Source organism: Myotis yumanensis, unplaced genomic scaffold (genome assembly GCF_028538775.1).
Source record: "Myotis yumanensis isolate MYYU_CA2020_CCGP unplaced genomic scaffold, mMyoYum1.0.hap1 SCAF_10, whole genome shotgun sequence".
Classification (NCBI taxonomy): domain Eukaryota; kingdom Metazoa; phylum Chordata; class Mammalia; order Chiroptera; family Vespertilionidae; genus Myotis; species Myotis yumanensis.
In genome coordinates, this window is record NW_027223761.1 from 40,987,304 (window position 1) to 41,005,118 (window position 17,815).

Below are 17,815 nucleotides of genomic sequence, written 5' to 3' on the forward strand. Positions count from 1 at the left end.
TATTTTCCCACAACCTTTAGTGATAAGAGAGCAAAGGATGAGCCAGATCCCTGGAGGCCAGCCAGCTCTGGTCCCTAACGCCTCTAGTAGAGGAGTTATGGGCTTTGCAATGGGTGTGAAGGTGGAGGAAGAGGATCAACACCATACTCTGAAGCCAAGAGAAGACTGATGCTCACACTCTGAATTGGAAGGAGAATGGGACGTACTCATAGGATCTGCTTCAGAGAGAGACTTGTTTCCCAAGCTCTTGGTTTTGAGAGACTTGGTTCTTGTTCCTTGGGCTTTGGCAATGTCTGACCCTCATGCCCAAGGTCTAAAGAAAAGTCATTTTCCTCACACTGTGGATCTATAGAAAATTTTCTTTGGAAACCTAGAGTTCTATCTCTATGGATTAAAAACAAAAACAAACAAACAACAACAACAACAAAAAACTTGTATTAAAACAAAGGTTATTCTTTATCGAGTAGCCAACTGTTTCTTGTTTTATTCATTGTTCTTCTACTTCAGTGATCAAATATCTTCTTCCTCACCCAAGAATCCTGTCATGCTAGGCTATGTGGTCTAATCCAGGGAGTCTTCCCTAAATTTATTAAGGGAGAAAAAAACTAAATAACGCATGTGAAGGTGACAGCCCAGGAAAATTGATCCACAAAAGACTGAGATTTAATTATACACATAGGATGCTTCTCTACTTTTCCTCACCAATAATATCAACCAGATTTGAGTATAACAACAGTGAATGGTAATTGAAAAAGTGACAGTTCCAGACAATGTTTCATGATGAATTCTTAGGGAAGCCCAAGACAACAAGAGCATCAAAAAAAAAAAAAAACAACAACAACAAGGACACTAAAAAAATTTAAAGTCTCTGACATCTATGGCTACAACAAACATTAAACTGTTCTCCAACTCCTAGCCTGATTAACATCAATTAATCTATTCCTTAGTTTGATGACAAATCCTGGTTTAAAATAAGTTGTAAAAAGAGTATAAGTAGGACAGAAAATCAAGAAGAGAGCTCAGAGCAATATCCCCAAAGTAGCCAGTTTCTTCTATAGTCACAGAGAAATAGACAGACAGAGGGTTCCTGGGAAGCATGGGATGTAAGTGTATTCTGTCATTCTTCTCTGTGAAATCACCCTCAGGTATTGTACTTTGGGATTAAGGTCCTAGTCCTATTGTGGATCCCTTACTACTCTCCAGCTTTCTGAAGTAACCATATATGTGTTTTGTCTCACTTGGAAAACTAAATGCAGAGAGTTTTAAATTACTTCTTAAGGGAGATAGAACTGGCTGAGATTCTGTGTCAATTATATTTTTTAATCCTTACCTGAGAATATGTTTTTATTAATTTTTGAGAGAGAGAGGAAAGAAAAAGAGAGAGTGAGAAACACTGGTTGCTTCCTGCAAGTGCCCAATGGGAAAACAAACTCAAAACATGACCTGGAATCAAACCCACAACATTTTGATGTGGATTTGATTCCTGAGGCATCCTTCTTTTGTGAGAAGGCTGCTATCACTAATGTGTGGAGCAAAGTAAATGTGGAAGAGGCTGAAGGTGAAGTGCTGGGCAGGTAGGAACTGGGATTCAATGCATGGGCGAGGATGGTGAATATGAACCTTGACATTTGATCAGGAAGGTTGTTTAAGATTTTTGAGTCTTTGATTTCCCATCTGCTATAGTTCCATAGCATGTACCCTGACCTAGAATCAAACCCACAACTTTTTGATGTCTGGGATGATGCTCCAATGAACTGAGCTACCCAGTCATGGCTGTATTTTTTTTTTTTTTTTTGAGACCCTGTTTTTGTCCTTGTCACTATCCTTAACACAAATATTAAGGTGTTTTGGCTGGAACTCTCTCCCTATCTTGGGTTTAGCTCCTCTCTCTGGGTCTTACTTGGAGAAGGAGAATGGGAGAGATAAACATCATCCTGGAAAATGACGTGGGGAGACAAAAGGGGAAGTGGATAAAATATTGTGCTGAGAATGAAAATGGAGTCAACAAAAGAAGAATATTCCAGGAACCACGTTATAAACCAGAGTGGCCTCTTCATTGCTGACCCTTTTCTGGCCTGACTCCACCCCCAAGGGACAGCTCAGCCTTAACCAATCAGTTCCAAGTACTAGGGAAAACAAAGGGCCAGGGGGTGAGCAGTAAAGAATAAAAGGCTACCCCTTCCAGCAGCAGACATATGTGCTTTTGACACCTCTGTGATCTCCATAAGCTCTCAGACCGGCATCATGGTGCATTTTACTGGTGAGGAGAAGGCTGCTGTCACTAATGTGTGGAGCAAAGTGAATGTGGAAGAGGCTGGAGGAGAAGTGCTGGGCAGGTAGGAACTGGGATTCAATGCATGGGTGAGGATGGTGAATACGAGCCTTGAAAATTGATCAGGAAAGTTGTTTAAGATTTTTGAGTCTTTGATTGCCTATATGCTATGGTTCTATCCTATAGGCTCCTGGTCGTCTACCCCTGGACCCAGAGGTTCTTTGACAACTTTGGCAACCTGTCCTCTTCTTCTGCCATAATGGGCAACCCCAAGGTCAAAGCTCATGGCAAGAAGGTGTTGACTTCCTTTGGAGATGCTATTAAGAACATGGACAACCTCAAGAGTGCCTTTGCTAAGCTGAGTGAGCTGCATTGCGACAAACTACATGTGGATCCTGAGAATTTCAGGGTGAGTTCAGAGAATGTTCATGTGCTTTTTTTTTTCTTATTTAACTTTTGGGATAATAATGGAAACTGAGTCTTTGTTTGGGAAAACTAACAAAGATCTCATAAATTATGGGTCGTGGGGTTAGGAGGGCAGGCCTCCAGTGGGCATAACCAAGGCCACCTTGATTCAGAACTAGTCACACTAAAAAGTGATGAATAGCCTGAGTATGCTTAAAACTTTTCAGAAACTCTTGTCAGAACTGTGTTTATCTTAGGGAATAATATCAGAGAACAGCAAACTTGTTTAAGGAGGAAAGAAATTTGGCTTTTGGTAGGTAAAGTCCTACCTCAGGGAAGCAGAAATGCATTATTTTATGTGGTCCCTGATGATTGAAGTTTAGGAAGAGATTTTGGTGAAAGATTTTTAGACAGAATGTCTCAAAAATACAAGTCATCTAAATACATTCAGTTACTTGTTGGTATTGTGACCAAGTGGAGGCTTGTTCTGGCAATGGTTGGAAACTTTAACTAACCTCACTCTGAGAGCCCATGCATAAGGAGTTTAATGTTCAGTGTTGGCTGGGAGTTTTGCTATTAAGCCATTCTTTTTTCTACAATTTGTGTTGGAAACTTCTACTCAACATGCATCTTTGTCATTTTGTCTTTTACCTAACAGCTCCTGGGCAATGTGATGGTGATTGTTCTGGCTTCTCATTTTGGCAAGGAATTCACCCCTGATGTGCAGGCTGCTTGGCAGAAGCTGGTGGCTGGTGTTGCCAATGCCATGGCCCACAAGTACCACTGAGTCCTCTTTCCAGTTCACCAGTGCCCATTTGTGTCCCCATTACTTTCCTTCTGCAAATGGGAACTGGGGTTTTGTCTTGACAGCACAACTTCTGTTTAATAAAGCACATTCTATTCCATAATCAGAATTTATATTGTATCTTTTACTCTTATGTTAGAGGAGCAGAGGTTCATTGGCTAAGGGGTGGGGAGAGACATAAGAAGAAACAGCTTTTTTGAGAAGTGTGCATTGTGGAAGGATTCTAGAGTGTCTGGGAGGATGGCAAGATGGTTAAAAGTTTTCTGGGGTGGGGAAATGGATAATTACGTGAGCATGCACTTACAATGCAGTGTGACAAAATCTTATGTAGAGGGGAAAGAAGGAGGTGGTCAGCAGGGCCTAAGAAAAAAACAAAGTAGATTTGTGGTACATGTCAGAGTTCAGACTTTGGGTAGTGGGCACACAATGCAACATGCAGACAATGTATTATAGAATTGTGTACTTGGAACATATATAATCTTATCAACTAATGTCACTCCAATACATTTAATAAAAATTAAAGAAAAAAAATGTTGTAGGGATCCAGGTCTAGGCTTGGGTTACTTTTTCAACTCACTCTAACTTGAATTTTAAATCATTTAACTTGTCATATGTCTGATGAGATAGAATTGGAGATAAAAGATGGGTTGAGGAATGGCTGGGAGCATTCCAGAAAAAATCTCTATTAATCAACAATAGCCTGCACTTTTTTGAAGGGTTCCACTTTCTTACTGGGGAGCCAACGTTAAGACACATGAAATCATTGTGCATTATCATCTGGTTGAATATAACATACACAAAAATAAGTTCGAATTAAGATATTGTGTAAATTTTAAGGGGAAATAATGGCCAAGACTTTATGTAGGAGATACGATAATAACAAAGGCTCAGAGTCTAAATCAGCAAGCTAGGGTTTGGTGACTTGCATGAAAATGTCTATCTGGAACTAGAGGAGAGAGTACACATAGGTAGGGTATTAGGAAAGACTAAGTAATGGGAGGCCATAAATAAATAAATAAATAAATAAATAAATAAGTTATTAGCGTTTCTTTTTTTCTTTTTTTTTCTTTTTCTTCTCTTCCCTTTTTTTTTTTTTTTTCTATTGCTATCTGAAAGAGTAAACAATAAATCTTTTTAGAATTTTAAATGACTCAAGTAATAATACTGGGAGGGGAGATGCTTAATGCACACAAATGTAAATTCAAAATTGCAGAGACTAGACATGGATTCTAGTGGGCTAAACCCAAGAAGAGCAGTGAGGTCTGCAAAAAGTAAAGAATGGGCAAAGATAGAGTGAGGAGGCATAGTATCTGGTTGACTGGGGTGGATGGGAAGGAAGGAGGTAATGGTAGATGACTGAAAGCTCCCAGCCCTATAAATCTAACAAGAAGAGGCCACACACTCACCTGTGGATCCTTGGGGAGGAGTGGCATTAATGGAATCACTTTTGGAGGAGTTACTGCTAGTTTGCTCAAGAAGACTTGACCTTCAGTCCTTGAGTCAAATTCTCATATAAAGGCTTGAGAACCTTCACACTCTATAAGTTTGAGTGTCATTTCTTGGCAAATTTAACTCTTGCCTCCACATAGTGATCAGAACTTTCCCTATGAATTACCTTCTGATTTCACCTTATGTCTCCACAATAAGGATGAGAGACCAATGATTTATTGTAGTTAAAGGCTGTCAACAGCACTGGTCCTTCTAAGCTCTATGGCCTCTCATTATGCCCCTAAACAGAGTAAACAGAGGCTATTCATGGCACTAGACCTTTTTACCCAGTCAGTCAACTAATGAGAGCCATGTACATTTTCAACCAATCAACCTCGTATCTTTCTTACCCCTCATCTATTATTCTGAATCTGAATAATAGGGCTCAAGGGTGTTGATGATGGAGTGGTGGGTTGATGATACATTCTTTATCCCTTAGGGGCCTGGATTTAGACCTAGATTTTGTCAGTTTAACATAATTGAAAACTGCTTTATAATTAATACATATGGACACACCCAGCTGTATACAGGCAGGGCTGGATAACTCAGCTCTTTAATAGATGAAAGGATGACTACTCATTGTTGGTAGGCAATAAAGTACACCTGAGCAAAGTAATGTTGTGGTGAACAGAATATTCTTGGAATATTAAACTAGCAAGGAATACAGAGGGTTTTCAGAATATGTCATTACCAGGATTAAAATTCCTTAGTGGCTTTTCACTCCCTACCACTAAAGACAAGTTCTACATTATTTGGCTTATGCTTTCTCTCACAATGCTTCAGGCCAGTCTCATCTTTACTATGTACATATCAACCACATGTGCCCATTATTTATATCTCTTGCATATCACAGGTTTGTTTGCCTTCCTCAGAAGTTTGGATTTACTATTCTAACTTTCAGACTTTCTATCCCAATATTTTTCCATGATAGATTCCTTTAAAAAAAAAAAAAAAAGTCTGGCCCCAGTTCAAACACAACCTCCTTTGAGAGACTGCTTGTGATATAATTATGCCCCTCTCTTATTAAATTTAATATTAATTTTCTTCAGAGCAAATAATGTTTGAAATTATTTTGTTGATGGCTTATTTATCCATCTTCTATATCTTCCATCTACAAATTATTAAAGAAAAAGTTATTTTCTGTTCCTCATTTATCTTAAGTCCCCAGTATTTTGGACCAATAATAATGTGCACTTATTAAACAATAGTTATTGAATGAATGCTTGAGAATACATGAGAATGAATGCTTAAAAAAACATGGATGTCTTCTGTAAAGAAATAACTTATAAGGTGAGGACTTATGCAATGTCAGAAGCAATGACATGGAGAAAATGGGAAGATCAGACAGTTATAGACAAGAAGAAATTTTGGAAGGTATTGCCTCAAAAATATAAGATAAAAGCAAGAGTTACAGATGATTTTTGATTCATTAGGTTTCTGGAATAATGGGGAGATTGTTTAGAGACATGAGGGTTCTTAAGAATTCATTAGTTTGAGAAGGAGTAAGTAAGATTTACACTACCTGATAAGTTAGAGGATAAACTAATTTGAAGGTAGAGGTACCCTGCATTAAAAATTCACAGGTAATTTTTTAATCTGCTCTTTCATATGATTATCAAGTCTGGCCTCAGGGGCAAATAAGCCAGATTTCCAAAGCTTCAGGGACCATGCTTTAGCAAGGGATCAGTGGATTTCCCTCTGTGCTCAAGATTGTCTCTTTTTTTCCTCCACTTCACTTATCTCTGATCTTAAAGAGAATTCTCTGGGTTTTGCCTCAAATTCTTATCTGTCTTTCACATGAAGTCTTCCCCATTTCCCCAAGAACAGATAACAGCTTCACAACTGTGTCAAGTAGACTGACAGGATTACTTCTCTAATAGCAGAAATTCAGCTCTAATGTGTTGGGTTGAGCTTAAAATTTTAGAGCACTCTGTAAATACACATGGAAGTAGATTTTTTAAGGGTTATTTTGTAAAGGATTTATTTCAGAGAAAAACAAACAAAGCAGCTTCCTGGAGCTCTAAATACAGGAGTAACAGACTCTGAAGGAAAATATCAAATGAACCAGTTCCTCTTCCATTGGAAGTGTTTGTTTACTGTTTCTAATAGTTGTTGTTGGAGCCATGAAACATACCACACAAAAGGCTAAAAATGAGATGATCTTAAAAGATGCAGAAAAAGCCTTTGCTAAGATACCACATCCATTTACGATTTTAAAAATTTACCAAAATGGGTAGAAAAGGAAAGTAATTCAACACAATAAAGATCATATGTGACAAACTTTTAACTAATGTCAGACTGAATGGTGAAAAACTGAAAGCTCTTCCTCTGAGGTCAGGAACAAGACAGAGATATCTGCTTTCACCACTCTTACTCAACATAGTCCTGGAAACCCTAGCTAGAGCAGTCAGGCAAGAGAAATAAATAAAAGGCACCCAAATTGGGAATGAAGTACAAGTGTTACTTTTTGCAGATTACATAATTCTTTATATAAAAAAGCTCTAAAGACTCCATGATGCAACCTCATAATTTGCATTTGATTTGATCTGCAGTTCTTTGTTTCAAAGAGTTAGATTTCCAAAGCTTCAGAACCTCTGATGAGATAACATCTGAGATGATACATCACTCACAGAGGGGAGGAAAATTAGTAGAAACTCCGACCCTGTCACATTGTAAGTGTGTCCTTTCAAAAACTGCAGTGAATCAGAGATAAGCTTACTTAAAGTGCAGTGAGGTCCCTGGTATGACTGTGTGGACTACGAGTCAAAGAAAAAAAGCACACCTCTGTTTTAGAGCTGTTGGGCATGCACCCAGGAGAAAGCAAAGAGGTGCTTCCTGATGTTAGTTCTTATTCTAAGACCAGTTGAAAAGTGGACTAAGCAAGAAACAACATTATTTTTCAAATGATAGCAGTAATAGTGGTAGTAGTGATGATAATAATTATAATAATAATAATGAATGTTCTGCTAAGAATTCTTCTATAATTGTCTTCAGTTCTATTTTAATCATGAGCTATTAAGTGTGAGAATCCCAGGGATTATATGTTGAGCTGTGAATGTGTGTGTGTGCGTGTGTGTTATTTTAACAAGAAAAAAAAAACCAGGACCATAAAATATATATACACTTGGGAATTCTTCAAGTTAAAGATATAGGAAAGTTCTGATGGGAGGAATGGGTATGAGGGCAAGAACTCCTCAGAACCAAACAATTATATGGGCCCCAGTAAAGATTTCAGGGTAGGCAAGGGATCTGGATAGAGGCAGATTACCAATGTGGGGATCTGGAAGAAAAAAATTAACTGAGGTGTTAAGATGGTAAGGTCCAGGATATATTTTTAATTCCTTTCTGCTTATGGAAACACATTTTCTAAAAGCCACTGGTTTGTTATAAGCCCTTATGAGGATAGATTAGAATGGGAGGGGTTGGAGGTCAGAGGAAGGGATGACTCTTTTCAAAGTCAACTCCAAAGAACTGCTCCTGGGCTTTATTAAAAACTTTATGGTGTAAGTGGTGAAGCTGTCTCAACAAACTGATTGCATTGCCACTAGGAGAGAAAGAGTGTCCAAGTGTATATATTGGCTGTAGCATTACGAGGAAGAGAGGTCCTTTAAACTGTTCATAGAGATGGGGCTTTATGTGGGGAAATGAAATAGAAAGAGCTCAGATAAGCACTGTGAGAGCAAAAGGAAAATGAAAGAAATTGCACAGAATAGTTAGAAAGGACAGATCTCAGGGGTATTTGTATAACTAGATGATAATACCTGTTATAGGCAATAGTGCAAAGTGGTGGACAGGAATGTTTAGAAAGATGAGTCTTCCTGTGCTGAGTAGATTAGAGACCATACTAATATCAGGTTTACAAATCTCTACCAATTTCTCATGCCTTAGAGTATAATATCCACTCTAACCTGTGCCCATCTCTCCATCCTTGCTTCCTCCAACTCTTCCCTCAATGTATTTTACTCCGACCTTTTAATGCCTTTCTCTAAATGAAATTCCAAGTGTTTTTTCTTTCTTGTTTTTTTTCTTACTTCTTTCTTTCATTTTTTTTTCTCTCCAGCCTCAGAGATTTTCACTTGCTCTTCCTGCTCCCAGGAACTTGTTTCTCTAAACTACTTACACCTGGCTTCATCTTGTCATTAAGGACTCACTTTGGATATGTTTAGGACATCTTTCCTTATATTATTTTTCTGTAGTCACTTGCTACCATGCCATCAGATGCCTTTTTTGCCTGTCATAAAACACCATCTGAAATTCTTTATTCATTTACTTGTTTAATTATTAGTGTCAGTCTTCTCTGCCCACTAGAATGTGAGTGTCCTGGGACTTGACCAACTGTTTTGTTCTCCCAAGATTTCCAGTGTTGAAAAAACACCTGGCATGATTAAACCTCAATAAATATTTGATTTTTTAAAATAAAAGATGAGTGATTGGAAAATATTAGGTGTTTGTGATGATGATATAGCATTGATATGATAAATATTTAGATGACAGATGGAGCGGGGAGATGGGAATATATTGGAAGTGTGGAACAGCAATGAGCAAGAAAGAATCAAAAATTCTGTGTAAGTGATTGTCTAAAGTGGGTGGAAGAAAAGCAGGAGTTAGAGGTAACTGCCAGAATCACTGTCTGGTTTTCTGGAAAGACAGGAGGAGGCTACTCACCAGCATTCAGAGTTGCAGGTGCCCCTGAGTCTGAGGGATTTCAGTGCACATACACTGTTGGAGGTGAGCATTAGCACAGGTAGAGAGCAAATACCCTGAGCCAGGCCTTTGGCCCAAGCCCACAACTAAGTAAAAGTAAAATACCTTGCAGTGGTCAAAGTTTGCATTTCTTTCTTTTCATTTGCCTCTTCTCTTGAAGCAAATCTTTTTGGGATTGATTCAAACTCTTTTCTTTATATCTCTGTTCCAAAGTACTCATATCAATAGAGCTTGGCACTGAGAGATCACAGATAATCAAGGTTGTCATGGTAAACTAGCTTTTGGCCTTAGTAATTCTTTTCCACATTTCACACTGAGTCTTTTCCAAGCTGAAGTGATGAAAGTCTATTACTATATCAAGTGAACAGAAAGGATTTCTATTGTAAAAACAAAACTTCAGCGCTAATATATTGGGTTGAACTCTTTAGATTTTAAAATAACTCTGTAAAAACACATGTATAGGTTTTCTTTGTTTGTTTGTAAGATTAATATTGGAGAAAAAAAAACAAGCCTAGAACTCAAAATGTGTGAGCAATAAACTCTGAGAGAAAAACAGCAAAATAAGCCTTTGCCTCTCCCACTGGAAGACCCAAAAATGCTTGTTTGACATACATAAGAACAAAGTACCTTAAATCATGGCAGCAGTAGTGTGTGGCATACTGTCATTGAAGATTGCCTCTGCCTGATTGATATGAGAAAAAGTTAAACACACAAATGAGTGTGGATCCAAGCATATGTTAGGGGCAAATCCCTTAATCCATAAGCCACTTCCATGGAGTCCTCTAATGTGCTATTCTTTGAACACAGGAGCCTCCATAACCCCCAACACTTGATTGTGTATGTTCTGACACAAATGAGTAGATACATGGTATAGGCCAGATACACTTGTCCATAGAATCAGAGTGAAATAAATTTGCACAGACAAGTGCATATATTATTAATAGAACCAAACAACAATAGGAAAATGTTCAATTCTTCTCTAAATTATCCAGTTCTGACCTCTCCTGTTTCTAAACTGATGCTGGATTAGGGCTGTTCTGTTTACAAGAACTATAAAAATATGAACCTTATATAAGCTTTAGAAAAAATGGTAATCTAGTTGAACTGTGGCTTATTCCATACCCTAGGTGGACAACAGAATGTCTTGCAAACACCTGACATAATGTCCAACATATTTCTAATTCTTACCCTTCCTAATTTTAGTCATGCCTCATGGTCAGCCTAGAGGTCACCAGGGATAGTGGTGGTGGGGAGCTTGAGATATGAGTTGCATAGTAGAAGCAGGAGAAAGAACAGCAGAATTCCTCTGATAGAGCGACCTAACACTATCAGTGACACAAATGTCCACCTTCCCTTGACCCCACCCCCGGTGGTGACAATGCACCCTTGACCAATAGTCTCATTTCATTGGAAGAATCAAGGGGCTGGGGGCCAAAGATGAGGAATAAAAGGCCAGACAGAGAAGCAGCAGTACAGACTTGCTTCTGGCTCATCTGTGATCAATAGAAAGCTCCAAGACACCATGGTGCATTTTACTGCTGAGGAGAAGGCTGCTGTTGCTAGCCTTTGGGCCAAGGTGAATGTAGAGGCGGCTGGAGGTGAGGTCCTGGGAAGGTAAGTACTGGAAATGAGAAAAGAGGCAGAAAGTGTTTCTGAAAGAGAAATTGATCAGGTCTCTTAAATATTCTGACTTCCCATCTCGTCTATGACTGTGTTCATCCCATAGGCTTCTAGTTGTCTACCCCTGGACTCAGAGGTTCTTTGACACTTTTGGCAACTTATCCTCTGAAACTGCGATAATGGGCAACCCCAAGGTCAGGGCCCATGGCAAGAAGGTGCTGACCTCCTTCGGAAATGCTGTTAAGCATATGGATGACCTCAAGAGCACCTATTCTCAGCTGAGTGAGCTGCACTGTGACAGACTGCATGTGGATCCTGAGAACTTCAAGGTGAGTTCTGAGCATGCTTGTATTTTGTTCTTTTGTCTTAGTTATTTGTGTCATGCATCTATTAGGAAACATAGGCATTTAAGTCTTATCCTATATAGGTAATTGTAGAAATAAATATTTCAAAAAAGAGCTAGATTTTGGTAGTTAAGTAGTTTCAAAAGTAAGACCAAATAGAGTAATGACTATGACTAGGAGAGACCACTGGTCTGATATTTAAAAAAAAAAAACGATGCATTATTGTGAAGAGCAGTGGCCAAAACTGAGCTAAATGTTTTTGGCTTAGAAAATACAAATTGAGCCAGGTAGAAAGCATCTTGCCTTGGTTAATTTAAATTTTCTATAAATATGGATGATTATATCGCTGCATGGTTCTTGATGATAGAACCATAACTAAGTAGGGCAAAGTAAGAGCAATCTTTTCAATGGATGGCTGTGTTCCTTCCCACTTCCCCTATTAGCAGTGATGAAATGCTGTTGTATACACAGCACAGCATTCTTTGTCATATAAGTATGCAAATAATTTACATATATGTAATATCTGGGGACTTAGATTGCTCATATTGAGACACCTTGCAGCACTATAATCATACTTTAATAAAAAAAGAAAGATACTCTGAAGGAAAGAAGCATTTCATAGCAATATCATAGCAATGTTCTAGGGTGATGAACTGGCAGGACAAATAAGAGAAGCATTAAACCCAATAGCAGTACACAATTGGGAACTGAAGCCAACATCAAGCCCATAATGACGCACTTGTGTGGGATCATGACCCTTAAAGTTGCTCAAATTCTTATCAGAAAGGAAATGGGTACTGTCCATATTTTTGGTCTTCTGTTTACAATATGCTAATTTCTTTTTATCCCCAATCTCTCCCCAGCTCCTAGGCAATATGATATTGATTGTCTTGGCAACACAGTTCGGCAGGGAGTTTACCCCCCAGATGCAGGCTGCCTGGCAGAAGCTGACAACTGCTGTGGCTAATGCTCTGGCCTACAAGTATCACTGAGTCACCTGTCCAACTTTGTGAGTGCCTACCAGAAGGTCCTATATTCCAAGAGTTCACCTCCTGAGAAATGGGATTAAAGCCTTTTCCTCTAGACTTAACTTCTATATGATAAAAATAAAATAAAAATTATGCCTTATAAAGAATATCCTGGTCTTTTCTTTCTGTTTGTCTTTTATGTTGATTCAGCTAAAATAAAGCACTCTTATGATAATGAGAGTATTAGATCGGTAGTTTGGGGATGATAGAGAAGAAACTCTTATGAGGCTTTTCAAGATAAGAGTGGCTCCAATGGAGCAGTTACTTCTAGGAATGAAAGTAGGTTCTTGAACTGGACAATGTCTTTAGAAAAAGGAAGGTAATAAAGGTACTCTTAAGACATACAATGCAATAGTTGATTGTGAGTAGGGCATGCTAGGACTTAGTATGGGTCCCATATATGTTATCCTAATATATAAAATGCCAGGGGCAGTCACGACCAAAACAGCCAGACGGATGACCCAACAGCAGACTGTGTGGGGCGACCAGGCCGGCAGTGGGGGGTTAGTGAGGGACAACCAAACGACCCAACAGCAGGCTGCATGGGGCCACCAGGCCAGCAGGGGGTGCAGTTGGGGGCAACCAAGCTGGCAGGGGGCAGTTGCGGGTGACCAGGTCTGTAGGGGGGGGGGCAGTGAGGGACAACCAGGCCAGTAAGGGGGGGGGGGGCAATTAAAGGTGACAAGGCCAGCAGAGGGGGACAGTTGGGGACGACCAGGCTGGCAGATGGGGCAGTAAGGGGCGACCAGGCCTGTGGAGGGGGGGGGGGGCAGTTAAGGTCAAATTTCATGCACCAGGGTTCTAGTTATTTGTATAAATTAATAATAGAACTCTTTTTAAGCTATTGTTCATTTCCATTTAACATAAGAAACATTTTTATCAATTGTAATGCAGTGAAGTTGGAGCTTCACACAGACCCAGTCAAGAGCCATGTTATAAAGGAGAGGGACATAAAAATATGGAATTTGTGGAAAACTGATCCATATGTGATTATATTATTTAAAACATAGCACCTATCTTGAGCATAGCCATCAGTGTTTGCTGTGATTATAGTGAAGTGATAGGTAGAAGAATGAACTTGCAAACACAATGAAACTAAGAAAAAATAAGTAAGGAATCATTGTAGCAAATATTCCATAGAACTTAATACATAGTAAAATAAAGAATGGAGAAGTCACAAATGAAACCCAGGTTTCCTGTCTGGTGAATGAAAAGAAGAAAATCTATTGACAAAACAGAAAATGCCTAGAAGTCTCTTGGTTGGATCTGGCTCTGAGCACAACTTTTGTAGAAATCACTTCAAATTCCTGTACCCTAAAGGAGTTCATCTCCATCAAACAAAAAGTATATGAAATGTTAAAGGGTCTTATTGAAAAGAAGAGGAAGAAGAAGAAGAAGGAGAAGAAGAAGAAGAAGAAGAAGAAGAAGAAGAAGAAGAAGAAGAAGAAGAAGAAGAAGAAATAAAAAACATGAACAATAAAATGGCAATTAATACATATCTATCAACAATTGAATCTACTAACAAAATGAACAAGTAAAATAGATACAGAGACATTTTTGTTGGCTGCTAAATAGAAGGGAGGTTGGGGGCCTAAAAAGGTGAAGGGATTGAGAAGTACAAATTGGAGAGAAGAACCAAGATGGCGGCATAGGTGAACGCCTATACTTTCTGCCTCCCACAACCACATAAAAATTACAACTAAAATACAGAACAACTATCATCCAGAACCACGGAAGTCTGGCTGAGTGGAAGGACTACAACTAGAGAGGTAAAGAAGAAAGCACACTGAGACTGGTAGGAGGTGCAGAGGCCCAGAACGGGCTGGTCTGGCACCCAGGTGTGTGCTTTTTTAATCTCAAGGGAGGCTGCCAGAGGAGTGAGGGGTCCCAGCCCTACACCAGGCGCCCAGCCCAGGGTCTCAGAGATGGGGAAAGAAGGCCCTACAGGCAATAAGAAATACGGACTGTAAAAACCAGAGCGGATTGGGGCTCAGTGACACACAGACTGCTGGAGACCCAGCTGCTCCTCTTAAAAGGCCAGCACCACGAACTGAATTTATAAGCTCCTGCTTGCTCTCAGCTCTAGTGCCAGACGAGGCTCTGGGGGACCCAGACACATACGGGAGAAACTGGACTGTCTGGCATTGGGGCAGGAACTCGGGGGCAGCTTCCTTCTAGATGGAGGTGCTCCCAGAGGTCATTGTTCCCATGCTGGGACCTCCCTGGTGCTGGGCTGACTGGTAGCCATTTCTTTTTGCTCTGCTCTGGTGATTCCCTGAGACCCCGCCCCACCCAATTTATAACCCCACCCAAGTTGTGCACAGTGGCTTTTGCATATGAATGACCTATCCTTTCTCAGTCTAAAACCTGTCAAACAAGTTGCAGCTGGGTCGGGGATTGCCAAACCTATCAATAAAAGGCCCAAGGCCAGCACCAGCACCAGCCTGCCTTGCTTCACAGATGGGCCTCTTCTGGGCACTTCCAAACCTGATACAAAGAGGAGGAATCTTTAGATCTCTCTGTAGCTCCTGCTGGGTGGCCCCAGGCAGTGGCTGACTTGGCACCTCCCTGGAAACCCAAGAGCCAGTGTACCCAGTGGTCAGTGTGAGACCATACCAAATTTCAACTCTTCATATCCATAAGTGACACACTCAATGAGCAGACTCAGTGAGCACCAAAGCCCCACTGAAGCAAGTTCTGCTCCATAAGGGTGTCTCCTGCACAGCAGCTCTCCCACTGTATTCGAGCTGGTCCCCACAGCCAATAGGCCTGGAGGTCAATTCCTCCCAGTGACACCAACAGCAATCAAGGCTCAACTACAACAAAACTGTGCACACAGCTCACAAAGGGGTGCACCAAGAGTGTTCACCTCAGATGACTGGGGGGGCTGAGCCACTGGGCCCTATAGGACACCTACTACACAGTCTCTATCAACTCAAGGAGACTTAGCAGCTACCCAATACATACATAGAAACAAACACAGGGAAGCAGCCAAAATTCGGAGACAAAGAAACATGTCAAAGTGATGAATAGCAAGAACCTACAACCAAGATTCCTCTACACAGAAAAGCTATCATTTAGAATTGAAGGTCAGATAAAGAGCTTCACAGAGAAGAAAAAGCTAAAGGAGTTCATCACCACCAAAACAGTATTATATGAAATGCTGAAGGGTGTTCTTTAAGAAGAGGAAGAAGAAGAAAAAGGTAAAGATAAAAAATTATGAACAATAAAGTGATGACAAATACATATCTATCAACAAGTGAATCTAAAAATCCAATGAATAAAAAATCTGATGAACAGAATAAACTGGTGAATGGAATAGAATCAGGGGTATGGAAATGAAACAGACTAATGATTCTCAGAGGGAAGGGGGTGTGGGGGGGTGCAAGAAGAGATTAGACAAAGATCTTATATGCATGTATGCATTACCTATGGACACAAACAATAGGGTGGTAAGGGCCTGGGGCGGGGTGGAAACTGGGTAGAGGGGAGCTATGGGGGAAAAAAGAGGGACATCTGTAATATTCTCAACAATAAAGATTAATGAGAAGAAGAAGAAGTAGAAGAAGAAGAAGGAGGAGGAGGAGGAGGAGGAGAAGGAGGAGGAGGAGGAGGAGGAGGAGGAGGAGGAGGGAAATTGGTTGTTACAGAATAGTTATAGGGATGCAAAGTATAGCATAGGATATATAGTCAATAATATTCTAATAACTAGGCATGGTGTTGGATGGGTGTGGGATTTATTGGGATGATCACGTATTAGGTTATATAATGTCTGGTCACTGGGGAGTATAAACATTATTTTTAATTTAAAAATTCCTGTACCCATGTCCTTGGCATAGAAGTGAAGAGTCAGGGCTTTTGGGTATAATGAATAAAGATCAAATTACATCCCCATTGACTTGCAAAGTATTATTTAAAATTTCTTGGTTTGTAAAATGTGATAATGATTCTAATTTCACAAATACATTCCAAGTTCTCAAGGAGGTATTTATAGGTTGCATTGGCTGTCATTTTTGAAAGGTAGTGGTGATGGTTTATACCAGGAGTGGGGAACATCTGGCCGGCAGGCCATATAAGGCCCCAGAAATCATTTGGTCTGGCCCTGCCAAACATTAAGGGCAAGTTAAATAAATGTTTGACCAAATGTAGCAGGCTAATTTTTACGTTAGTAATTTTGTTTGGCCCACAAATGGTGTTATAACTACCCAAATGGCCCTTGGCAGAAAAAAAAAAAGTTCCCCACCCCTGATTTATACCATGTATTATGATGTGTGCCTCTGTGCCCTGTTTCACTGTGTATTCTTAACCTGATTGTATTTTATCTGAGCTCAAGACCCATAAATCTAACTATGTGCTTCACATCCAATTTTGGATTGTTCCGGAGCACATCAAATATAGTATGTCATATCCAAGACTGAACCCCTGATCTCTTGCTAACTTATTCCTGCTAACTTAGCCTTCTTCTTTCGTACCTCACTTCAGCAACTAATACATCATTCATTGCTTAAGCCTAAAAATACAGATGACATTTTTACTTCCCTCCTTTACTACAATACCATCCTATTTGTCTCTTACTTATTCTACCTCTAAAATCCATTTATACACTGAAGCCAGAATAATTTTTTTGTTTTGTTTTGTTTGTAATCCTCACCTGAGGATATGTTTTGCATTGACGAGAGAGAGAGAGAGAGAGAGAGAGAGAGAGAGAGAGAGAGGAAGTGGGGGAGAGAGAAAACGATGGAGAGAGGGAGAGAGAAATGTGAGAGAGAAACAGATTGATTGCCTCCCATACTTGCTCTGACCAGGGACAGAACCTACACCCTGGGCATGTGCCCTGACCGGAATCAAACACCTGATCCCTCATATGAATGGGATGATGCTCTAACCAACTAAGCCACACCAGCCATGGCCAGAATTATTCTTAAAAAATACAAATCAAATCATGCCACCCCCTTCCTTGAAATTTTCAAACTTTTTTTCCCCAGCTTAAGGTTAAAGAAAAATGTTCTGTAACTGAATTTAAAGATCATTTATGGCTCCTCTGTACCCTTCTATCATATAATCCTCTCCCCTTATGATCTGAATTAGAGTCACACTGTTCACATTTTTATATAAAAATCATGTAGTTTGAATTATTGTGTGGTTACTT

At 39.8% G+C, this 17,815-nt stretch overlaps 2 protein-coding genes across 2 annotated transcripts; both read left to right on the forward strand.

The window, feature by feature from the left end:
* The first annotated feature begins 2,244 nt into the window (after nt 1-2,244).
* HBE1 (hemoglobin subunit epsilon 1) lies at nt 2,245-3,574 on the forward strand. The gene is made up of 3 exons (XM_070426761.1): nt 2,245-2,336; nt 2,459-2,681; nt 3,336-3,574. Exons 1-3 carry the CDS (start codon nt 2,245-2,247, stop codon nt 3,462-3,464), a joined length of 444 nt encoding a protein of 147 aa, XP_070282862.1. The 3' UTR covers nt 3,465-3,574.
* A 7,622-nt stretch (nt 3,575-11,196) lies between these two features.
* LOC139018122 (hemoglobin subunit epsilon-2) lies at nt 11,197-12,630 on the forward strand. Its single transcript, XM_070426762.1, has 3 exons — nt 11,197-11,288; nt 11,401-11,623; nt 12,502-12,630. The coding sequence occupies exons 1-3, from the start codon at nt 11,197-11,199 to the stop codon at nt 12,628-12,630; spliced, it is 444 nt and encodes a 147-aa protein (XP_070282863.1).
* Nucleotides 12,631-17,815: the final 5,185 nt, after the last annotated feature.

Bases quoted from the DNA above. Each gene is read 5' to 3' on its own strand.
- HBE1 (XM_070426761.1), top strand. From the start codon at position 2,245: ATGGTGCATTTTACTGGTGAGGAGAAGGCTGCTGTCACTAATGTGTGG. The intron at 2,337-2,458 runs GTAGGAACTGGG...TCTATCCTATAG, and splicing joins GGAGGAGAAGTGCTGGGCAG to GCTCCTGGTCGTCTACCCCT. The intron at 2,682-3,335 runs GTGAGTTCAGAG...TTTACCTAACAG, and splicing joins TGGATCCTGAGAATTTCAGG to CTCCTGGGCAATGTGATGGT.
- LOC139018122 (XM_070426762.1), top strand. From the start codon at position 11,197: ATGGTGCATTTTACTGCTGAGGAGAAGGCTGCTGTTGCTAGCCTTTGG. The intron at 11,289-11,400 runs GTAAGTACTGGA...TTCATCCCATAG, and splicing joins GGAGGTGAGGTCCTGGGAAG to GCTTCTAGTTGTCTACCCCT. The intron at 11,624-12,501 runs GTGAGTTCTGAG...ATCTCTCCCCAG, and splicing joins TGGATCCTGAGAACTTCAAG to CTCCTAGGCAATATGATATT.